Source organism: Atractosteus spatula, chromosome 27 (genome assembly GCF_055471065.1).
Source record: "Atractosteus spatula isolate fAtrSpa1 chromosome 27, fAtrSpa1.hap1, whole genome shotgun sequence".
Lineage (NCBI taxonomy): Eukaryota > Metazoa > Chordata > Actinopteri > Semionotiformes > Lepisosteidae > Atractosteus > Atractosteus spatula.
In genome coordinates, this window is record NC_142732.1 from 7,269,536 (window position 1) to 7,294,184 (window position 24,649).

The 24,649-nt window shown below is 43.7% G+C and overlaps 3 protein-coding genes across 6 annotated transcripts in view; 2 read left to right on the forward strand and 1 right to left on the reverse strand.

Moving 5' to 3' along the window:
- Nucleotides 1–24,649, forward strand: part of myo18ab (myosin XVIIIA b) — a 272,470-nt gene that overhangs the window by 58,237 nt on the left and 189,584 nt on the right. The window lies entirely within an intron of this gene.
- Nucleotides 5,760–16,108, forward strand: LOC148814298 (galectin-9-like). Of its 2 annotated transcripts, XM_088906876.1 has the most exons (11): nucleotides 5,760–5,858; nucleotides 8,450–8,538; nucleotides 9,383–9,596; nucleotides 10,137–10,256; nucleotides 10,735–10,764; nucleotides 11,315–11,386; nucleotides 11,948–11,983; nucleotides 12,519–12,551; nucleotides 14,235–14,323; nucleotides 14,919–15,075; nucleotides 15,747–16,108. In XM_088906876.1, exons 1-11 carry the CDS (start codon nucleotides 5,823–5,825, stop codon nucleotides 15,891–15,893), a joined length of 1,023 nt encoding a protein of 340 aa, XP_088763002.1. In that variant the 5' UTR covers nucleotides 5,760–5,822; the 3' UTR covers nucleotides 15,894–16,108. The 2 variants fall into 2 exon arrangements, with proteins under 2 accessions (XP_088763002.1, XP_088763003.1); XM_088906877.1 differs by lacking the exon at nucleotides 11,315–11,386.
- cuedc1b (CUE domain containing 1b) overlaps nucleotides 19,353–24,649 on the reverse strand; it is a 35,475-nt gene continuing 30,178 nt past the window's right edge. For 2 of the 3 annotated variants that reach the window (XM_088906852.1, XM_088906853.1), the window contains exons 9-11: nucleotides 24,179–24,237; nucleotides 23,742–23,811; nucleotides 19,353–22,682 (exon numbers count right to left, since the gene is read on the reverse strand). In XM_088906852.1, coding sequence (XP_088762978.1) covers nucleotide 22,682; nucleotides 23,742–23,811; nucleotides 24,179–24,237 — 130 coding nt within the window. In that variant the 3' untranslated portion in view covers nucleotides 19,353–22,681. The remainder of the gene's footprint in view (nucleotides 22,683–23,741; nucleotides 23,812–24,178; nucleotides 24,238–24,649) is intronic. The other variant, XM_088906854.1, reaches the window with a different exon arrangement.

Here is a 24,649-nt window from a genome sequence, read left to right on the forward strand (position 1 = left end):
GGCTCTCTGGAATTAGAGTTTAGAGGACTGCAGCAAAGTCAGTGAGCCAGGTGATATAAGACGGCTTCATCCTAAATACAGTTACGGTTTCCCTCAAGCATTCCACACGTTTGAACAAAGTGAATATGTAGATAGATAGATAAGACTTTATTAATCCTAAAGGGAAATTGATGATAGGGGAATTGATATAGGGGAAAATCTATCCATGAGCATCATATCTAAAACCTAAGGCAGTTCATTCTTAGCTCAGATGTTTCTAAGAACATTGCAGAAGACATGCTGAATGCTGCTTCATGTCATGGCACAGAGGAAGGGAGAGATGTTATGAACTGCGTCCCCCAGAAAACGTTCTACCTTGACCTTGCTTGTTTGTTTTAGATTTCCCTTCTTACTACCCACTCTTTAGAGCTGAACTATGTCAGACGCGCTGTATGGCTTAGAAAAGGGTCTTGGAAGTCTATCTCCCTGGCATCTGCCGCTGTCACTGCTCTTCCTCGTCGCCCCCGAGCTGGGATACGGGCCTACAGCCCAGCAGGTTTGAGATGGACAACGTGTGTGGATTTTCAACTCTACACAAACCTGCCCCGATGTCGGTGCAGACCCCAAACAAATTCAGCTTCAGTTCATTTATGTTGTTTGTGAAAGCGAATAGCTTAGCTGAGCATAGTCTAGCAGAAACTAAGCAGAGACCAAATTGTCACTTGGGTCCTCCTTGTCAAGGAATGGTGTATGCAAACCCCAGCGTCAAGCTCTGAGGCGTGGCCGCTGTATTTCTAATAGTTGGGGGTTTCGTCAGTGCTTCTTAAAACCATTAAAAAGGAGACGTGGTATCTGATCGAAATCGCCAGGGAGGTCTCTCCAGCTTACATTTCCTCCTCCTGTGAAGTACAATATGCAAAAATAATTCTAGGAGACCATGATGTGAATAATGTTTCTATTTAAAAAAACTTTCCCAGCAAGATTTTTTTTTGTGTGGTCTGCCGGGAAAGGTGGAGTTTGTTTGGCACAGGAGCAAAGGCGTTGTGCCAAACCGCGTAAATTCCAAAGGCAGTACAAGGGCACAGGGTTACAACAGCATCTGACTGAACAGACCCCCCGCCACCCCCCACCCCTCCTCTCCAGAGTCTCCCTGCTACTGCACAACCTCATGTAATAAAATTGAAGTAATGGGGCTTTTTAAAAATCAATTACGATGGTGTGAGGCATTACGTCAGCTGGGGTCGACATAGGAAAGGCGTCTTATTCCTGTATCCCAAATCTCCTTACACTCCCTTCCACGATATCTCACTGACGATGAGAATGGAGCTTGGAGAACCAGGGCTGTTAGCACCCGTCTTCTGAAGAAAACGCGGAGGATGTTTTTATTAAATAGGGGGAGGATGGGTGAACTGGTTTGGCGAATCTCCTGTTTTTAGAATCGTTGTCTTGGAGCCACACATCGGAGTGGGTGGGAGACCTCGCCTTGACCCAGGGGACATCGACAGGTTCTGTCACGTCCGGAAATACAGCTGTCATGTGACAGCAGCAGCTCTGAGGGAGCAGCAGTCTTTTCCTTCAGCTACAGCTGACACATGGGTGAAATGTCAGCGTACACTTGATGATCACAAGCATTATACATGAAGTTTCAATCTCCACGTGACATTCTCCGTTCTTCACCTGCAGAAGGCAGGTTGTGTCTGCTGAATGCAGATTTACAGTAACAGCCATCACAGCAAAAAAAAATGGAAATATTACTTTCTCAAACTCTTTAAGTGCAATCTTTCACAAGATTTGTGAATGTACAGTTTTCTATATGTAGTGTAGATTGAAGAATTTATTGGCACACATATATGTGGTGTATTTTTTTTACAGTTAAAGGAAAACACTTTTTTTTCCCAGAAAATGGTGTGTGAAAGGCAGGTCAGGCGTTGGAACGTTTTTGAACCCTTAACACTGAAATTCGGTGGGAGGTGATTTGAGATTGTTTAAACGTTTTTTTTTTCTTGTTTTCTGTCCGGTCATCACACGCCTTGAAACAAGGTGTTAATGTGACCTTTAAAAGAAGCAAAATGCAGTCGTGCAAAGAGATTTCTTTGTATTTTGTTTTGCAGTCATTTTTCCCAGAGCGAGTGAGTGGAATTGGCCCGTTCGTTGATGATTTTGATTTGCTTTCTGTGGTCATTTCGTGTCTTTAGAGCAGGGTGTTGCTGATCCAGTCTCCTGTGCAAGCTGTGGTTGTTTATCTGACTGTGGTAGGAAACACGCCTATAGACACCCAAAACAAATCCAGATCTGTTTGCAGTGTGCTGTTCGTACGGCACGACCGCAGAGGGGCTATCCTTCAGCGTTGATTTTGTAAATTGTAAAATTCTTTTCTGTATTTTTGTTTTCATTGTTTCTTGCTGAATGTGGTGTAAACTTTGTACAGTATAAAAATTCTATTTTCTATAATGCAGAAGTTTGTCATTCAGGTATTGACGATGTCTCATTTATATAAGACTATCAGAATTACTCTAAGTTTGTCCATGCAGCCTTGTGGAGTGCACTGTCTGAGTGGAGTTTGTACTGTACGTGTTCAGGCCACCTCTCCTGCCCCTCTCCCGCACCAATAAAAGTCACCCTGGACACCCCACCTCACCTTGCCTGGCGTCTTTTGTGCTTGGTGCTCTCCGGTGTGATAATGTAGAGTGGAAATATGATAGCTCGTCCCTCTCTGCTGAGCCAATATTGAGACAAATGGCTCACCCTCTGACTCGGTGTGACTGCCTAGTTATGATTTACAGTATATTTTCAGTTCTTTTTCTTCATCAGAGCAGCCAAGAGCTTGACTCCTGATTCTCAGACTCCCCTATCGGACTGACTTGCTTTTCCTATCCTCCTCTCCAAGGGAATTTATTATCTTAGAAGATTGTAAATCTTCATATTGGATCTGTTCTCACCTGTTGCATTTTTTAGTGCCTCTTGGTATGTGGAATGTATTCCCTATGTGTTTCCATAATCTTTTGTGTAATTTTTTTTTTTTGTGTGTGTTTAGGATGGATAACACAAACTGAAGTCTGAATATCTATAAAATTGCTATAGCCACCAAAAAACACCAACACTGCACAGAATAATGTTCAAATAACAACGGGATCTGAGCTGTGCACTGGTTAGCTCTTGCCAGAGGTGTTCCTGTAACAAGCTGGTTTCTGAGCAACAAGTCTGGAAAGAAGGGTGGGAGGAACTTCACCAAGCATGTGTGTCTTTTGGTCTGTGTTCATTTAGACTAGAGTTTCATGTGAGTCTTGACTAAAAATCCAGCTTCACCTAAATGGCACTCTTGTTCTCAGCGCTGCAGAAGGATCTGTCCTATGTTCTACAGCACACTCGCCAGAATGGACATAGTAGCACTTTGATGATCCTGGTGTGGATGTAGTCTGTTTATATTTGAAGTTGAGCTTCAATGTTCTCATACATGGGATTTGTAGCTTACAAGCACGCAGTCTGAGCAAACCAGACTTTTGCCCTGCTTCATTCAGTGAAAGAGGATGCTTTGTTTTTTAATTAAAAGAATTTGAGAGCTCAAAACATGTCAGAAGGTCAAGAGGATAGGGAGAAATAAGCAAATAGGTGCAGATATATTATGGAGAGGGGAATGTTTCACAGCATGCATCTGTAACACAGTATGTGCAGTATTACAGCATGTACATATAGTCTACTTTCCAAGCAAATGTGGTCAATTGAAATGCAATATTGCCTGTAAATAAAAAAAACATCTTCTGGAGCTGAAAAAACTGATCTAGGTCTTAAGCATTTGCAGAAGGCTTGTCTTCTTAGTGGCTCTTTAAAAATAGAACCATCACTGAGTGTGTACAAATACACTGTATGATAAAAATATCTCCATGTACTAGAAATGTACGTTGAAACTCTGTGTAAGGCGTCAGCTGCATGGGTGTGTCCTATGTACATAGAGTGCCTTTGACTTGTGTTTATATACTCCTTCAACAAATAGACATTAGTGCTTTGGTTTGGAAAACTACATTCACCTCTAAAAGGAAGCTGTAGATAACTGATTTTAGTTCTTTATCCAAAAAGTGACACGATGTGATGTATTCTTTCACAGAATTTCATAATCACACAGTCATATCCTTTCTCAACAATGATTAATGTACGTACAGTATCTCCCCACGGCTCTGCGCTGCTTCCTGCACAGTGAACGGGAAGATTTCTCCCTGTCAGGCACCAAATGGAGGCCCTGCTGCTTCCCTCAAAGTGAAAGTGAAACTGGTTTTCAGCCAGCGAGATTTCCCTCAGTGCCCCCACTCCTCTCACTGCAAGCTCCATTTTGGCACACAAAGTAAAACAAACTTTTTATTTACATTGCATTTACCCTTGAAGCTTCTTTTGACCTGTTACATACAAGGAAATATACCTCCTTCGAGCATTGCACTGCTGTTACACTGGACAATAAGATCTGCTTTCACACCAGCTTTGATTCTCCTTGTTAACATCAGCTGTAGTAAATGATGGTAAAAGCACTTTGCAGCATTACACCACAGTGAATGAATGGTAAAGCAAAATAAAAGCATGATGTGCTCGTGGTAAAAACTGAAAAATGTTTGCAAGGGTGATCAAACCTTTTCCATACCGTATGTGGTACGAACCTGCCAGCACTCAGATAGTCTCATTGCAGGTTTCACACCTCGCTGTAATAAGATAAGATCTGTGTTGGTGCACTGTGTTCCAAAACCCTCAGAGGGTTCAACACCACATACTGGACTAGCTTATTTGCTATGCCAAGATGTATATTCCTTGAGCCAAATTGCGTGTTACAGGAACACATTACAGAACACTGCAAGGTCTCCAGTTAGAGGAGAGGCTCTGTCACTATGTGTCTGATTTTCTGGTTGTCTGCTTGGTCACAGTTAAAGGTTTTGAAAGATAGTCTGCCAGTCATTCCGTGTTATGGAATTGGAAAAGGTGGGCCAATGTATTCGATTCAGAAGAGAATAGCAGTGCAGCTCTTAGCAAACGATTATGACAAGATCTGTCTTTCTAATAAATGTTAAGCTAACTGCTGCTTAAAACTTAGAAGTGGAAAGTCTTGGCCCACAAAATACTTCCACCAGAGGTCTGGCTGAGGACTCGTCTTTCAGGACTTGTCAGGCAGAATCTCTTGCTGAGAAGAACTTTTCCTGTGCACACCAGAACCCCCTGGACCTTCTGGTACTGTCCTGTCCCCCCAGGCTGTGATAAGGCGCCCATAGCGAGAAGGAGACAGAGTGTCTGAGTTAGTCCGTTTAAAATAGTTGAATTTATTCAGAGATGCCACACAGAACCACATCTCATGTATGTGACTCTGAGGCACATTAATTCCCTGTTGTTGATGGTGTTAAATCAAAGATCTGTTGCAAGATCAAACGTTTCTGAGCTCTGTGAAGTGCTGGATATAAACTTTGAACGTCTTGCCATGTCAATCGTGGTTTGGAGGCAAACGTTTTAGAAAATGGTGCCCGGAGGAGAGGTGGGTGGGTTAACTAAGACAGCCCACTCGCTCGAGTGGGTATGACTCGAGGTCGTGGAAATATCAATAACGGAAATATCAAAAATAACGAGACAAAAAAAATTAATACAGGAAATAAAAAAATAAGTACCATCAGTCCGGTGGATGGAACATATCACCTGATTTGCCTCGTGAACAACACATTTTTAAATATTCTTATCACCACCCTTTAATCCCTGTATCGGTGGAGATTTATTGCAGCTGGGGAAACGAAACTTAAGATAATAGGCTCGATCTTGCATAAATACACCCACTTGCTCTGGTGGAACTTCGCCGGACAGCAGCGCACCAACTGGATCCGATGGCTTTCTATAACCAACAGCCCTTCCTCAGCCCGGTATGTAAATCCTAACCTATCCCAAACGTTCCACAAAAACAGGAGTCGCTGGAAAATGTCCTTACTCAATTTTTATAGCCTGCGTCGTTTCTTACATGTAGAGGCAGAGCGGAAAACCCGTTGGAACTGTGCTCTGATACGTATATGTAACTGAGTAAATAACTGTGATACTGAAATATTACACTGTCCTGCTAATTAATTGAATTAGAAACGACATGTCTTCAGGGGGTTTATAAATAGGGACATCTTAAAAATGATTTTGTTTTACTAATAATGTATATTAGCTTTATTTAAAATAGCTTCCTCTTAAGTTACTTTTCTAAAAGGATACAATAAGAAGCACATGTAGAAGTGATTTATAAAGTATAATTTGTGTTGGATGCCTGTCTGGGTTAAAATTATGATATGGACATAAGAACCTTTCTCATGTTTTTACCGTGATTTCGTACTCTTTTAAGCTTGTTATATATAAAATGCACTATTATTTTAAAAACTATATCGAATGAAAAGTGTTCTAGTTATTTTAATCAAGCTTTGAAAAAATTATAGTTCTTATTCTGCATCCTTTTAAAAATCAAGTCGTTGATGTGAATTGTACTTCGGCGTATCAATATAATGCAAAATTTGTCACCGAGAATAAAGACAGTTTAAACTGCAACAAAAGCTGTTTCCTTATATTAGATATTTTTGTTTTAGCATGTCGTATTTTACATCTTTGCATAATACATTAGACCAGTCAACCGCGTTGAGGTTTCCGATCTGAAGTCTGTCACGATTTTTGGTTTTGTTAGTACAACTATAACTAATAAAACGTTTTTATTATACTTGTTACGATGGCACAGATAGCGTTTTCCCAAGCCGATTTTTTCAGGAAATGGCGTTTGGTGTTTTTTTAATTTGAGGGTGGGGAGGTTGGGGGTGTAGGTTTTGAGTGGGGGGGGGGGGGGGGGGGGGTACCATAAACAGGAAGTCGGTATGGGGGAGTCAGTTGGGGCCGGTTTTTAAATTAATTAATTTAAATTAATCTTTAATCTTTCTGTTAACCACGTGAACAAAACCAGTTACTTCTTGTTTTTAGCTTTGTGTGTCTAAGAGGGGAGAGATAAATACACGGGAACTAGTAGTAAGTAATAAGTTAATAAGTTAACAAGTAATATGAACAAGTAAATTCAACGTTTCGGCTGTGGAGCCTTCTTCAGACCCTCACCCCTGAAGAAGGCTCCACATCCGAAACATTATGTTTTCTTTCTTCTCTTTTCAGCATGGAATAAACCTATTACTTGTTCCTTTGCAGTCTACGCATGCTGACACAGCTACCCACCTGAGATTAATACACATTCTTCTTTCATTTTTTGAATAAAAAAATAACATCCTTATTTCGAAGAGGATCTTTCATATAACTGTTACAATTTATAAACCTTCCTTATGGAACATGGGCTTAATTAGGGTCCTCCTGCGAGTTATATTGCGTTTCGTAAGTTCGGCTTTGCAAAACAGATCTATGCAACATTTGTTGAAATCTGCATTTCACATGGTTTTACAATTAACAAAAGCAACAGTCAACAGTATTAGGGAACTTTTTAGAGTAATATGGTACTGCTATCTCAGCAAGAACATACTGTACTAACACAATCCATTTCTGACAATGGATAGCTTGTGAGAAATATTAGCGGTTGCATACTGAGCACTTTCAATGGGACCTTCACTGCCACAGAGTTTACTGGAAGTGGGTACTGATATGCTTTGTGGCACCAAAGAATTCTGCCTTTTCTGTTTGCATTATTTGTTGTGCAAACAGCATGGAGTTCCTTTCTTTAGGTTGTCAAGTGGAATGCATAATGCTTATTTGCAATAAAGTGAATTGTCATGAAAAGGACTCCTAATTTGCTGCACTGTGAAGCACACTGCTGTGTGTCTGGTTTTAGTGGGATTGCTGTGCTTTTAGGATTGCAGATCTCTTGGATGTGATATATCACAGTGGCTCTTCTGCTGTTAAGTGGTATTGATGTCTTTCACCTGCAGGAGTCCATTTGCTAATTGTGCCCTCTTTCCTGGATGTGATCTGACAGCCTCTTAACTCTGGTAGCAAACACTGAAGCATCTGACATTGTACATATGCCACTTCCTGGCCAGCGAGAATGACAACACAGACAACTAAACTCACTGAAGTGCCTTGATATTGCTCTGCTCTGAAGGGTGCCATACTGGTTGTTTGAAACTGGGGTGGCATGGTGGTGCAGTGTAGTTTGCATTGCTGCTACACAGCACTGAGGCCCTGGGTTCAATGCCTGGGGAACTATATGTGTGGAGTTTGAATGTTCGCCCCATGTTCGTGTTTCCTCTGGGTGCTCCGGTTTCCTCCCACAGTCCAAAGACTTGCTGGTAGGTGAGTTGTCTGTGTGCCCCGCCCAGGATGTACCCTGCCTTGCGCCCCTTGCTTGTCGGAATAAACTCCCGCTCCCCAGCAGCCCTGAGCTGGGAGAAGAGGTTAGAAAATGGATGGGTGGATGGTGGAAAACAGATTGACCAGCCTGTCCTTGATCAGTAGCTGCTGGTTCACGCTCTTCTCTCCTGCCTGTGTGTTTCCTCAGAAAATCCCCTTCACGGGCTCTATCCAGGGGGGCCTGCAGGAAGGGAAGACGATCACGGTGACGGGACGAGTCCTGCCCGGGGCCGAGAGGTGGGTCCCTCTCTCGGGGGGTTTTTTCCCATTGACACACGCCAGCAGGCGTTCGACACACAAACGCAAAGTTGTAAAGGACCAACTGGGCGAGCAAAACCACAGCCCGAGCAAATGGGCCATTTGCAGTTGCCTCTGTGCGGGAAGGGAGAAGGGGGTTTACCGTCTACTGGATCTGGAGGCAGCAGCTGGGGCCCCGGAGCTTTTAGGGTTCGGGGGTCCCGCAGTGTCACAGTCCCTGTGGGTGCGTGAGGTGGCAGCTCGAGACCGCTCCTTGGATTGGCTGCTTGGGGGACAGAAGCCCCGATCTCAGCAGGAAGTATCCCTGGAAGGGGAGAAATTAACAACAGTTAATCCTGCAGGGGATTACAGTGCTGGTGAGCAAGAGGTCTCTGCCCTCTGTTGCCCACAAATTGACAATAATTCCTAAAAGTGGATTCAAGAGACTGATAAACAGCTGTAGGAAACATCACTGCAGGTGAAGAAGGTGCCACAAGTAACTGAATGTGTATGAATGGTTTACATACAATACATATTTACATGAGGATATTTACTGAGGGATCGTTTTGTTAAGTATTCCCAGTAAAAATCCTGAGTGTGCCAGTTATAATCACGCCATCTTTAAGATTTTCACGATGATCTAATTACGTTTCAGATCTTAAATATACAAGAATGTGGGCCAACCCAGAGGCCTGAGAGACGCTTCCTCTGCGCTGTGTGTAACACACCCTGCAGTGTTAGACTAGAATATCCCTCTGTGTCAGTTTAATGCGGTTCCTCAGCCCGCCTGGCCCTGGAAGAGCTCTGGGAGAGTTCCTCCATGTTGCCTCTGCCCCTTCGACAGGTTCCACGTGAATCTGCAGTGCGGCTCCCACAAGAACCCGCGCGCCGACATCGCCTTCCACTTCAACCCGCGCTACGAGGGCTTCCAGGACTACGTGGTCTGCAACACTCTGCAGAACCAGTCGTGGGGAGCAGAGGAGCGCAAGTACGAGATGCCCCTGGCCAGGGGTACCCCCTTCACCCTCATGATCATGGTCAACCGTGACACCTACTTGGTGAGGAGAGGATCTTACAGTTCGTTCATCTTCCTGCCCGTTTATTAACTTGTGACTTTGGTCATACTGTAATATCTGGCTACATGGTGAGAGAAGTATCTTATTGTTCGTTATGTGTTATTAAATGTCTATGTTATGTCCATGTTAACCTATTTTAAATATGCTTATTTATTGTTCTGTGGGTTCTGTTATACTGTACTTTATATGGCTGGGCAGGTGTCTGTAGTATTGGTCTGAAGCTTCTAACTTTTGATGCTGTAATTGATGTTTTTATTGAACAGGATTTGGAAAACTATGATCTGAAAGATGAAATGAAATTCTATGTATTATGTAATAGAATAACATCATAGATCATAACCTTTTCTTTCACGGGGTTTTTTTTTTGTAAATGTTCTGTCTGAGCCAGACAGAGGGAAGTTTGGGCGTCGAGATGTCAGTTCTCCTCCTTTTTGCCGACTCAAGTTTCCTCTTCTTTTCCCGGTCCTTCCTCTTTGCGTGCTGTGGCTCCTCCCCCTGCTTCTGTCCCACCGGCTGAACCAGGTGGCTGTCAACGGAAGCCACTTCCTGGACTTCAAGCACAGGATCCCCATCGGCAGTGTGGACACCATCTCGGTGGAGGGCGGCGTGGAGGTGAACTCCATTGCATTCCAGAACCCCATGGTGAGCAGCACGCAGCCCTGCTGAGGGCCCGAGGGGCCTCCCCCCCTCCCCGGTCTCCTGGCCGCTGCAGTGTGGAGTATGGAGTGTGGCCGGGCTTTATACAGTACCTGCTACCTGTAGTCCATCTCGTACTTCACTCTTACCTGCTGCTTCAGGGTTGTGTGCTGAGAGGGCTTCTCGTCTGTCTGTGTAACAGTCAAGAGCACTGTAAACCGGCCAGGAGAGGTCAGGGGTCATTGAAGGGCGAGAATATGCAGTACGTGACAGCTCTGTGCTTTGCCCTTGGGATGGCCGTTGGTGAGAGGCAGTGGAAGCCCTCTGGAAGATCGAATGTTAGAAGCTGTGGGGATGTGTGACGTAAGGGACCGTATTAATTACTGTCGATAAATACAGTTATTGAGTCTAATCATTTGAACCTGTGGACATTCTGAAGGCACAGAAAGTAGGGCCAAGCTAATTGTTCTTTTTGTGTCCCTAGCCTCAGTTTGCTGCTCAGCCTTCCTTCGCAGTAAGTACATACAATTATATTGACGTCACTAAGATGGCACTGAAGGTGCTTGGCTCACATAGGCTTGTGCTTCCACTGAAGCACATCTAGCGGGGCTTTTAGTCACAGGGCTAGCTCTGATGGCACATACCCATGTCTGCTGTGCTGCTCCAGTACTGTTCACTACGTCTTTTTAATTTGCTTTGTGTTTTTGGTCCACAGTGCTGGCTGAAGGGTCAACTTGACTTGACTGTTACAAGAGCTACCACAGTGCTAGCCCCAGCGAACTGTTGTGTCTCCTGGGATCATTTTAAAATGTTGTTGTTTAGCATTCGATTTGTTATTTTTAGTGAATACCTTATATGTTTCATGCAGGTAGTTGGCTCTGGTTATGATCACACCAGCACAGACTGTTAGAATTTTCTCATTGGCCACCACGTAGAGCAAAGGCAAGAGCCAGCCTGATTGTACTGTGAACTGGCCCTGTCAGTCCGCCAGCGTGTGGAGAAATGAAGCAGTGCTTCGTGTGTAGCCAGTGGGGATTTTATTAAGTGTGCAATTTTACTTACAGGTGCTGCAGGGCAGAAACCAACCTAGAAACCGATCTAGAAACCAACCTAGAAACCGATCACATCTCAGACAATTAAGTACAATAAGGTTACTTTGTCAAAAGAGCTACTCATCTGATGTCCCTTTCGGTTCACTTGATTGCAGTACTTTGATATGACCTGCTTCCCAGTTGCTATACTGATTAAGGGGGCAGATAAATACTTAAGACATTTTCTGCATGGGAGTGGATGTGAAGTGTCACAGGCCTGAGTAGCTCTGCTGAGTCTAAGCATTCATTACATTCGGTGGAGGATTCTCAGGGACACTACGGTATACTTCCGAAATCTCACTTTTAAAGTCTGGTGGAGGTGTAAGCAATTTCATCTACTGGCCAGCATTCCAGTGGAGCGCTTGGGATACCTGGTAATAGCTCCTGCATGAAGCAGAGATCGGGGTTGTTATTGCGGATGATGGTTTGGGTTTTTTTTAACTAAAATTTCAAGGAAAGTAAAGCAATCGAAAATCATGTTCAACACAGAACTGGGCCTTGGGATTGATTTCTTACTTGATCTCTAGCTTTTCTAAAAAAAATGCATTTGTATTGATTGTTTTTTTTTACCTGTAATTAATTGATTACACCTTTTTTTCATTTTAGGTTTCCCCTGCATATGCTATGCCGGCTTATGGAATGGTTAGTATGAATTTATGAATAAAAAGACATTTAGTACTTTGTGTCACTTGTTTTTATTTTCCAGAACAGGAATCTGGAATTCTCAAAAAAACAAAACTTCTCAGTATTCAGTCCCTCCTCTACACAATACAGGTTTCTAACTTTCACGTGCGAATAGATCAAGATGTAAGTGCACAGTTGCTAATTTTGCTTTTACTAACGAGATGTTATCTGTCACCGGAAAGTATTTGAAGTTGTTTCCCTTTTGGTTTGCCTGAGCTGTTTTTTATTTTTCTTGTTTTGTCGAAGGTTGTGGGCTTCTAACGAAGAGCAAAACTCTTCTGCAGGTTTTCTGTGTCTGTCCCTGTGGTTAACTAGTAAATGTTTGTGTTGCAGGAATGACCAGAATTTTATAGAAAAACAGTTCTCGTATTTAATGTCCTTGGCTTACCATGAAGGAAGAGACTTGTGTCACCTACTGTAGCTCTTTCTTCAACAGCTTTAATTGACTGCGGTAATAAAGATACAGTAATGAGTTCTTCCTTCTCCATTGCAGCCACCTCCTGCCTACACTCCTCCACAGACCTACGTGAGTACCATTTCTGTGTTAAGCGCAGTGCCAGTTTGAGATTTTGAGGAGGGTTACCAGTTTTTACAAATGAAAAACTGGACATGTCTATTTTTCTGTAAATAACCCTGTACCAACTGGAAACAGCCAGGATCACTGCAAAAGAGCAAATGTGACCGGCAAGGTGGATCAGCTGTGTGCACTCATGCCTCACAGCTTTTGGGTCCTGGGCTTCGATTCTGTCCTTCTGTGGGGAGGCTGCATGTTCCCTGTGTGTCTGTGTGAGTTTTCTCCACACCTCCCACAGACACACTGGCGTGGATAATTCTGTCTTGTGTTACTGAATCTGAAGGTTCACATACTTATTTACACAAGGATATTAGCTGTTGTGTTAATAAACCAAATTTAGTTATTTAAAAAGACGTAATCAGGTCTTTCTTAAATTTTTTATTAAGATTTTTATGATGATCTTATTATATTTTAGTTATTCGATATATCTTATGCGTGTGGGGAGCACAAATATTTGTAACGCCCCAAGTGCTGTCTCTGACTAATCTAAAATACAGGGGAGGCACCTTTGCAATTCAAAACTCTGTATAAATGCCAGGCTTATGATAATTACTCTATATCACACCAGTACTTTGTTTTGTAAGACACAAATAAATAAGGAAGATTTCAGTGTTTTTACAGTCTCTGACCTCCAGTGTGTTCTTCTGAAATGTCTGTATTGTCAGGTTTTGGGGAAGCAGGTTTGTTGAAATACTATTGTTCAGTTGTCTGAAGGCAATGGAAAGGAGCAGTGAAAAACTCTAACATGTAGAGTAAAGAGCAACAAGAGCACTGTCTCAGGGCAGTTCCTCTGTTGAATCAGTGACTTGGACTCCACAAATTGGGAATAAGCTAGATGTTTCATTTAGAAACTCTGACTTGTTTAACATGAGAAGGAAATTACAAAATGTTTAAGGAATGAAAATGTTTGCTAAGCTGCATTGTGAAATCTTACTGAGCTGGGATCATTCAGAGGTCAGCCTGGTGCAACTGTGACAGAATGAATTTGTGAAGAACTGTGGTGAACCCTGACAATTCAAAAGAGAAACACCAGGATGATTGTTGTCCTTAGCAATACTCATGAGACAAGTTGTAAAAATATCTATAGTAGAGGGGAGCTGTACTCCAGTAATGGACGGAGCCAATCTGATCACCCCCTGTAACGCCTTCTGGCCAGACAACGAGCTGCTGCCAGACCACACTCTCAATAGCGCACCTGTAAAATGTAGTAAGAAGAAGTTAACAGCTGTCTGAGGAAGTAAAGGCGCTGCTGTGCCTTCATTGTAGCTCCAGTTATATGCTAGGACCACATTAAATCATTAGTAATGAAGGAACCCAGGAACATGAAGCTGCTCACCATCTCCACAGCCACAGCCTCCCCATGGATGTGAACACATCTTGTGGATCGGCCTGTTTCAGTGCTGTGGTTTTAACCCTGCTCGTAAGAGACACTCGTCTCTTCTGGCCTGAGGGCTTCATTCCCTTCATTTAAAATAATTACTGGCTCATTTACACCATTTCCAGTGTTTTCAGCTCTCGACACGGAGAGAGGGTTCAGGCAGGTGTTTGAATCCATGACTGACAGCTGGGCTAGAGAGGAGACCCTGAGAGACAGGGGTCTTTCAGCCCCTGTGGTAATGTTCTGTGTGTCCCCAGGCTGTGCCGTATAAGACCTTCATTCCCGGAGGCCTCTGTCCTGGCAAGACCATCACCATCCAGGGGCGCGTCAAGCCTCACGCCAGCAGGTCTTGTACCTTTTGTGTTCTTTTTTGTCCGGTGTGCAGAAGTGGCCTTGTGACCTCAGACACACGGCAGTAGCTGAAGAATTGAATTCTTATTGAAGTGGAGGACATTTAGCAGGTTTGACACAGTAACTGGATTTCAACATCCTGGTTAGCACTTGTGCTCTTGGTGAAAGCTTTTAGGGTATTCTCCTCTCCCGTGTTGCCTGTTCTAGAGGAGGGGGCTGTGTTGTACCTGTCCCACACATGTCCTGTCTCATACCCATCTCACACCTGTCCCGTACCTGTCCTTCACCTGTCCCACACATGTCCTGTCTCATACCCATCTAACACCTGTCTCCTTCCTGTCCCGTACCTGTCCTTTACCTGTCTCCTTCCTGTCCCATACCTGTCCTTCACCTGTCCCACACATGTCTTGTCTCATACTCATCTCACACCTGTCTCCTTCCTGTCCTGTACCTGTCCTTCACCTGTCCCATACCTGTCCCACACATGTCCTGTCTCATACACGTCCCGTACCCAGCAGGTCATGGCCTAGAAAGCCAGCATGGCCTGCTGCTCTCAGTCCACCGCTGACCACTACCTTCCTCTTCGCCAGGTTCCACATCAACCTGCGCTTCCAGTATGGGATCGCCCTCCACTTCAACCCCCGGTTCGACGAGAAGAAGGTGGTGAGGAACACCCAGCTGATGGAGACGTGGGGACTGGAGGAGCGTAGCGGGAGCATGCCCTTCGTACCAGGCCACAACTTCCTGGTACAGCTCTTGTCCTGAGCCTTTCTTACACGGAGCAGGGCTGCGGCTCCGAATGACCTGTTCCGGTAACCCTGGAGCAAGAAGGGCAGGGGGCTTGCACTGGGGCAGGCCAGGAGAGTGAGGTGTCTTCAGGCTTCAAACCGTATTTCCACAGCTCGTCCCTTTGATGTGGAAGAACAACATGAATTTAAAGTCCCAACTCAAACCAGTTTTGTTTATTGACCACTCGTGGTTTCACTGGTCTGGGAGATAACACAAAGCATTTAGCACAGCAAGACACGGGGAATATCTTTTTACTAAAACATACTGATGGGCATTAAAACCACAACAGAGAAGTACTGATACCCTCTGTATGTACTGGGTTGTAATGCCTCTTGATATATACCTTTAAGAGATATAATTTTTTATATAGCTATTATTGGGTCGGAAAAAAAAAAGGAAATTACAGTATGAGTGGATGGCAAGATGCTTCTGTTTTTTTTGTTCCCTCTCAGAAAGTAAAAGACATTCAGTTTTTCTGTTTCTCAGGTGTAAAACCAAGACTTATCCAAGCGCCTGTATTATTGTGTTAAGTTAGAGAGAAGACTCTTTTCCCTTGTGTTGCTCTGCCCTGCTCCTGTAGCGATGGAGGGCAGCCAGCGCTGAGCTGAGGCCTGTGTTCTGTCTCGCAGGTGCTGATTGTGTGCGATAGTCAGTGCTTCTCTGTGGCAGTGAACAGCAGTCAGGTGTTCAACTACCGCCATCGCTTCTCCGAGCTGCAGCAGATCGACATCTTGGAGGTGGCTGGCGACGTGGACCTGACCTCTGTGACGTTCTGATACCAGACTCCCTGAGCTACGGGCCACACCCCCGCAGCAAGATCAGCAAGACAGCGCTCACCGATTTCTGCAAGCAGCCACAATTATGGTATTTTTCATGCTGTATTTGTTTTGTTTGTGCTTACCTTTCTATAGTAAATCTACCAGGCTCGGCGGATTTTTGCCTTCTTCAGCTGAATAAAAGTGAAAGAACAGTTGTCCAGCTGTATACCATGGTACAGTTTTCTTTTTGACTTTTCATGTCCCAAAAAGGCACTGATCGGATGTGGGTATTTCCAATTATGGCTAGATCAGCAACTTGATATCAATGCTTGCCTCTAGGTTTTGGGATAATAATCGCGATTAAGTATGTAAACTGCATTTTGTTTCCCCCCTGATCCAGGACTGTATCCTGTTTAAAAACTAGAGCCAATGAATTTATTTTCCCAGAAAATTCATACACCGCAATACCTCAGCAGTACTCCATGCATCCTACTGGGCCAAAGGCACACAGGTCCTAGCGTTGGCCAGTTTTTAACTTTAGGGCACAGCGCCACTTACTGGCTCCAATGTGCAGTGCCTTGTCATTTGTGCTGAATCTGAATTGCAAAAAGTCTTGTCGCTATTTTTACCCTTTCTGCAGTACTATTTGGAGAGCCAGCACTTCACCCTGTGCTGAAACTGATGAGTCAGCCACAGCTGAAGCGCATGACTTCATATTCCAGTGAACAGAACAGATGGGTCTATGAGGCTGGATAAGTTAGTGATAAATAAGGTAACCACTGAGGAGGGTACAACACAACTTTATTATATCAATAGCTAATAAACATCTTTTAAGTGTACGAAAGATCAGATCTGAAAATAATCATGAAAGTACAACAATCACACACAGAACCTTCACACATTTTTTTTTTTGGAGACGTTATAGGAAATTAAAATGTTTTAATTCTGTCTCATTTATTTCATCCAGGAAATAAGTTTAGGCATTAAATCTCTGCATCTTCTTCAAAATGATTTTTTTTTCTAATTATAATTTCTAATTCCAGTTTTGTAAAAAAAAACAATCTATAGTGTCCCATTTTTTTCAGGATGCAGTCTTGTCAGTTCTTGAGTAAATGCTTAAAAACAAACTCGCAAAGAACACCCTTCTGGTTGCCATTTCGACTGTAAACAAGCGTTCTGTCTGTGGCAAGATGCTAAACTGGCTTAATCTAATATCAGTACACATGAAGCGCAAAGATAAACAGGAGGTTTTTGGAGTTGAAACGCACTGCTTGCTGTGCCAGGGGATCTATCCACTTAATGAGTGTACCTGACCCGTGTCTGAGGTTTAACTGAAGTAGTCATCGACAACCAAGGGATTTCACAGGTCACATAGGGACCGTCCCAGGATCAACTCCAGCACAAACACCTGGATTCATTACTTATTCCGTTCAGTTGTAAGAAATGATGACCCCCAATCAAACCAGTCTTGTTTTCACGGACTATACTATACGGCATAAAAGTGGTCAGTAAAGACAACCTCTGTTTAGAACAGTGACTCCCAGCCCTGTTCCTGGTGGATGCCTGTATCTGTTTTTTTGCTCCGTTTTCTGGGGCTGTAGCACAGCGGTCGAATTTGGGCTGAATAACCAGGTCTAAGCCGCCAGACGGCGACGGAGCACCAATGATCGAAATGCATACCTTTCATTCTCACGAGGAATCAGCAAACCGCCTGCACCTGCGGACGCCAGATCCCTATATAAGGATTGACTGGCGGCCGAGTCTCGTCTAGCATGACCCTCACGGTCACCTGGAGGAGTGGGGCTGCGAGTTTTAAATATCCCAGAGAGAGCTAGAGTTTTTTTTTTTGGAGGAGGGTTGTTTAGAAGTCTGAAATACTCCAATGAGGGAGTAAACGAGTTTAGACTTTTCCTGTTCAGTAGCAGCTTCGGTCGCTTTCCGTGTCGGGTCGCCGGTAAGAAGGAAGACGGTTAAAGAGCGTCCCCGGCCAAACGGAATCGACCGAGAGAGGGAATTGCCCACTGCTACTGGTTTAGGGTACACCTAGAATTTCTATTCTATTACGTTAAAAAAACTAACTTCGAAGTTACTAGGCCTATATAAGATAGGGAAGTGAGCGTAAAATCGGGCTGGTTCCCTGGATTAATTTCTTTCGCTAGGTTTTTACCGTGCCGGACCCCCTGCTGCGCTAACTTTAAAGGGTGGATCTGCCAGTGACCCATTTTTGAATTGGCTTTCGGGCCTAAAAAAAAGTTTAAAGGGATTTGAAATTGCAGAACAGCCCAGCATTGATACCATGGCGTGCTGCCTGGAAAGTATCCAACTGGAGCACTGCAAACGGCACAAATATCGTAGACTAATTGGTGCTGGGACAGTAACACTAGAGTATGCACAGTATTTTGTAAACCAAGGATGGAGTAGGGAAGTAAATGGGGCTTAATGAGCGAGTAGCTCAATGAAAGATTAATTGGCACCAGTGATTGAGTCAGTTGGAACAAAAATCAGACAGATCCCCAGCTCCAAGCCAGGGGCTGAGAATGCCCAATTTAGATGATGCAATACTGAGTGTTACACAGGCTAGTTGTAGTCCTGTTGGCTTGTACACATCCATGCTATACAGTACAACTGAATCTATAGCTGGAACTGAACTCTTGAGTTTCAATTGGACATGGATAGATGTAACTGATTTAAACCAACAACGTTGGACAGTGAAACCTACATTGTGGTGTTTAGTCCATTCAAACTGGATGTAGTAATTCATGGCTCTACATGCTAGCTGAAAAATGGAGACGGAGCTTGACAAATTCACACAGCTCCATCCTGAGCAGAGTAGGTGCTTTACAAAATGTATTTTCTTACGTTTTGCCAAGTGGACATTCCAGGTTGGTGGTTTATATTTATGTCCTTGTGCTGCTTGTACCCAATGGTGAACAAAACCATTACCAACAAAGGAGAGAGAAATTCCCTGAGAGGATACGTTTACCTACAATGTTGCATGGTGGCTAATTATTCCTATTATAATATAAAAACATCTAACTTCCACATAAAAACCCTGTCCATGCAGGCAAGGCTTTGTTAATGCTGCCCACTACAGGATTCACATAAAAACTGCATGTGTGTTTTCCACGCAAACCCAGGCTGAACAGCTGAAGTAGCCCGCAAGATTTAAGATGTGGCTCTGCTGTTCCACAAAGCAGTACCATTAGGCAATCGTGCTTGTCGCTGGTATTCCACAATCCACACAGGATTCCCAAACTCAAGGGATGCACTTGCTAATTTTTTTTTTTAAAACTGAATGGAATTTGCTAGTGTTTCAGCCCATCAAAGACAATGACCACCGTAGAGATGTTCGAGACTGTGTTAAAAAGAAATCACTCATGATCAGACATGCATGCAGTATCTGAACTGGTACCGAACGTCATATCCTCGGATGCCGGCGTAATACAAGAATTGGTTCAAATGAGAGACCGGTTGTTCGGCTCATTTAATTCAATTTTAATTAAAATAAAAATATCGGGTCCGATCACAGGAACTGCAGAGACTTTATCCCAGGTACAAACAAACATAGACGCCCTGGAAATGGGGGCTGAAGTTCTGCACGTTAAAATCGGCACAAAGTCCGTCTCACTTGAATGTTTTTTTTTCTGGCCTTTGCTTCCATCTCAGAGGATGACAGACCCACTGAATGTTCTCTACTGGTCTGGTGCCATTTTTCCAGAAATGCAGTACACAATGCACACTGGGACTGGTTGGTACAATAAGCACCATACTTAAAATTTAACTTCTGCCTGTGTGTTGGGGAGGAAAAAAATGTCCTACCTTAAAAGGTAGGACATTAAAAGGTGTGGGCTGTTACAAAATAAAGTTCACACTCATCCCATGGTGAAGTAGTCATATAAGAACTCTGTACCTTTAAACTCAGTATATAAAGTACTAACAATTGTTTAAACAATTAAAGGAAGCTTATCACAACACATTAGATACAGTTGTCTCAGTATTAACACTTGGGACAGCTAATAGTAATAGTGTCCATTTACAGAGCTGTTTTTACATGAATAAAAAAGTTCTCAGCCATCAGAATAGTGTGACAGGTCAATCTAGATCCAGTTCACTTGACAGGGCAGATACAAACAGGCCCCTGACTTCAAGATCACAATCTGGGCTACAGAATAAGAGTAATAAACAGAAGACGCTGAAGATCAGCTCCACTTTTGCTGTTACCAGCTGACAAAATACATACATGCCCTCACACAGACAACAGACAAATCTTTTGAAGACTATACAGGACGTGTGATGTGCTGCCCTGTGCCACCTGTGATTTAGTAGCTGAGTTGTGGTGAATGTCTTTGATATGGAAGACATTTTCCCCATCACCTGAGACTGAGAGCAGAAAAGACCCAGCTTCAGGTGAGGAGTCAGCACCATTAAGGACATCCTATGATGAGAGGGGTCTGGTATCAGAAATCACTGAATCATTCTGGAAGATGTAAAAAATAAACAGTCATTCAGCACCTCAGCATACTCTACAAAAGGCAACCAAACACATCTCAAATTGGCAAAGGTTTCCACCAATTTCTCAAGCCAAAAACTAAAACGGCAACCAGAAATGAGAAGCTATCGATGTAACCTTCCCAGGGACAGAGAAATCTATGATAGGCTGACCCTGGTATTATTCTGAAGAAGGAGATCCAGCAACAAACGGCAGACCCATTAATATCTGCTCTTTTGGTTAGGTGTGTCCCAAAAAAAAGCTGGAATAAAAAAAGCTTTCTGGACGGCTTTGCAAGCACCCGGCAGCTAGGAGGTAGATGTGCCTGCTTAAGAGAACCTGACTGCCTGCTCTTCCAACTGGCCCAATTTCATCGCCTTTCCTGTGCCAGTGATGTGAATGTTTTCGGCAACAAATTGCAAAGAGCCAGTCCTGATGACCGGAGTGACTGTAGCTTTGGGTTTGAGGGGTTGGGCGCACAGTAATGCCTCTGCATGCTGGGGGCCAGAGGCACACAACTTTGTTTCTCAGGGTTTAGCATACCACAGTGCACAAAGAAGGCAGAGCTCCACTGCATGCCACCCGACTAGAGCTACAGAGGCATTGCACACTCTAGTGTGCTTCTTTCCAGCTTGTAACAGCAATGCACAAGAGCTCTACGATATATCATTACGCTGGTGGCCAGTAAGGAAGCCTCATTCCAGCATGGTGCTGGGCCCTAGCCTCTCCACACACAGTGGAACACACACCTCACAGCACATCCATTTATGGGGTATGAATTTCAGGCTCTCTACAAGAGAACCTGCTACATCAGAGTCTGTTTGTTGTGCTTGGTACTGCGTTGCACACACACAATCCCCATCCTGTGCATTCAGTGCCTTAAAGAGTCTGCAGTGAAAACAAGACAGCAATATCTTTTTTATATTTTCACTTCATTCCTCTTTCCTTAGGATGGTGGGGGAGAGGGGTGCCACAGAGCATTCAGCCACATGAAACCAGCTCCTTCCTGTACAGTGTCTCGTTCAAAAGCCATTTTTTAAGTGACACTAACCTGGTTTTGCAGATACATCAAACTGTATCTTATTCATATTCACACTGCAGTCCTCACAGAGGCATGGCTCAAAGATTGGAAAGCTTTCTCCTGTCTTCTCATTTTCAGCTGAGAAATTCTTTGTTCGACTACAGAAAATGCACAGCTGTCAGTTAATAGTATTACTGGCTTTGAGCTAAAAATATAACTAGTAATTACAATTCTAACAACAATAAAAATACTTGCTTCTGTCTAATGGAACATCTCTCTCTGGTGATAATGTTGTTTTAATGATATGAAAGCTACACTTAAAAACTGTCCAGGAATATTGAGGATATGACAATGCTATTTCATCTTAATATGTTGAGTTCAACGAGTGTTATTTAGAGTGCTGGACAGGAACCTGGGACCAGCCTGCAAAAATACGTCAAAAGTGTAGATTAATGAAACTTGCACGGACCGATAGAAACACAATTTCCCCTAAACATGAGAGAGCTTTAGCTATGTTGGAATTTTAATGTACATTGCAAACAGGTGTATGGCATCTCAAGATACTTCTAAGCAGGATCCAATCTCTGACCTGTCAGATGTCATTTTGTTATTAAAATTAGATTCAGAACAGCACCTGTAGTACAGTGGCACACCAGGAGTTGAGTTTTCACCTGTGTGTAGACAGTGTCTGGCTCCAACAAAGTCAGTATCTCCCTGGTTTTGCCATCGGAATCAATCCATCTTCACAATGTTAAAAGCCAGACAAAAGATTAGTGGAACCTCACTGAATGTTACAAACTCTTGTATGAGTTTCAGCACTGATGCAGAGTGCATGGCTGCATGCATTTAATGAAAAACAATGAGAATTTACTGTCTCATTAACTTGGGCATCTGGAACACTCCCCAGATAGCCAAGGATTAAGGCTATCCCAGTAACATCCAGGCAGATTCCTGTAGAGCCTTTCTGGTGTTTAAATATGGGGTAATAACACAATTCTATGACATGGTAAGGAGTTTGCTTGATTTATATTTCAAAATCAAAGAGGATTTAAAGCATAAAAAAAGGAAAATGAAGGTATTAGTCCAGAACCAGAGAGATGCTCTGCTAGCCCAGTGCAGGGGGCTGTGGTGTTCCTTCCACTGTAGGTGTGGTAGGAAGGGTATATAATCCCATGAGGTTGCCCACGATTGGCTGGCCAGCATACAGGAGGAGGAGGCAAGTGAGCTGCCATGTCACTGCTCATAGGTCATTTTGCTGTCACCATGGAAACCCTGAAGTGGCCAGGTCAGGAAAGATCTGAAAGCAATAAGCGCAGGAAGAACCTGGGTCAGCCAGACGAGCAGAGCTTAATGCAACTACAACCAGTAGATCTTTCAGAACAGGGCCCATTTCCCTACTGCAGCATTTTAATACAGCACTGGTCGCTCTTTACTGTACAAGGGAGTGCTTTACTCATTCCTTTGAAAACGCACCATGAAGCAAAAAAGTGTAACAACACTTTTTACTTTTACCTCTAATGCTGCCTATTTACTGAGCTGTTGTATGATCATTCCACTAGTTTTGCAGGTAACTTTCAGATTTTATACGAAAAAAACCTTCGAAAAAGTGTGAAAGAGCTTCAAAGCCAAAGCTCAGTTCCCTCTGGACACCGCACCTGGACGATGCGAAGACAGCCAGAGAGCACCAGTACGCTCACCACGCCCCAACTAACAGTGGGGAGGAGAGCAGTGATGAAACCAGTTCAGACAAGGAGATTATTAGGAGGCCATAGCTGGTCAAGGCCAGGAGAAAGTTGGCCAGGGTGAACACCCCTACTCTTTTTGAGAAATTCCCTGGGATTTTTAATGGCCATGGAGAGTCAGGACCTCGGTTTTACATCTCACTTGAAAGATGGCGCCTTTTTTACTGCCCGTCACTATACTGGGGCATTAGGGCCCACTCAGACTGCAGGGTGAGCGCCTCCCTAGTGGCCAGCAGCAACTTTAGCTTTCCCAGGAGGTCTCCCATCAGGTACTGACCAGGCTCACACCTGCTGAGCTGCAGTGGGCTGCCAGTTGCGAGTTGCAGGGTGATATGCAGTAGCTGCTGATAACTGTTAAACGTAGAAATTGGTTTAATGCAGTAGCGGGCATACCTTTTCCCAAATGTGTTCACTGTCAAGCCCACCCCACAGTCCAGAGTGATGAACTGTCTGGTGTGTGTATGTGTATATGCTAATCAACATCATGGCGCCACAGATTAACCACATGAACTGACTGAAATGGGTCACCCGATCCTCAAAGTGGATCTCAAGGAGCCAGTGATGAATCAGTGCAATCGCTGCAGATGGATTAAGGAATCTGAGCTATGTCTCACCATGACAATGCTTCCTTGTGAAGCTGCTCCTCTTCCTGAGCGACTTGACGTCTTTGCTGGCCCTCTTCTTCTGGGATACAGACAGAGAGACGGGGTGTTCGGGTTAAACTCGGACCTGCAGACTAACACTTAGCTCTGCTGGCCTCCAGGGGCACAGTGGTATAGTAATGTAGTGCTACACTCTGGGTTTAGCTTTAAACAATGTAAATTGCACTGAATTCAAACGTACCAAGTTAATATTTCCCCCCCCATTTTCTCCTTGTATCCTATTTCAGATTAAACCTTACGAACAGAGAGCGCTGCATGAACTGCCCCTTGCACAAACTATAAAGAATGCTATAAATGTTTTCGGCAACACTTCGTTGACTGTTTTTGCTTTCAGCATTACCACGATGGCGATAGAAGTGGTTTAAAAGAGCCGTAGCTCAGCATTTTACCACAGGAGTTTCCTTCAACGTCGTCTAAAAGGTTTGCAGTGGAGGCTGCTGTGCCCAGCCTGAGAGTGGCGGTTAAAGACAAAAACAAAGTCAAGACAACTGACCGCTGAACATTTTCTGGTATAAACAAAGGCCATTTTAAGTGTGTCAATATGCAATACTATGACTGGCCTTCCAAAAAAAACACTATGGGCTTGGAAGGACTTTTGGAGGTCCTGATGCTCCCAGATTATAACAATGATGTTAAGATTGGCTATGAGAGCTGAAGAAAATGTGATGTGATGCATCTGATACGGTTTCAGCCAAGCAAACCTACTTCTCTTCAGTGAAGTCTACTGCTTCCATACAGTGGCTATGTGTTCTATAACTAAAATTTCAACCAGAACTGGGCTGCAACATCTGGGCAGGTAGAACTCTCTTTCAGCGCACCATCACTCTCAAAGGCAAGTTTCAGGAAGCCCCGGTCCAGCC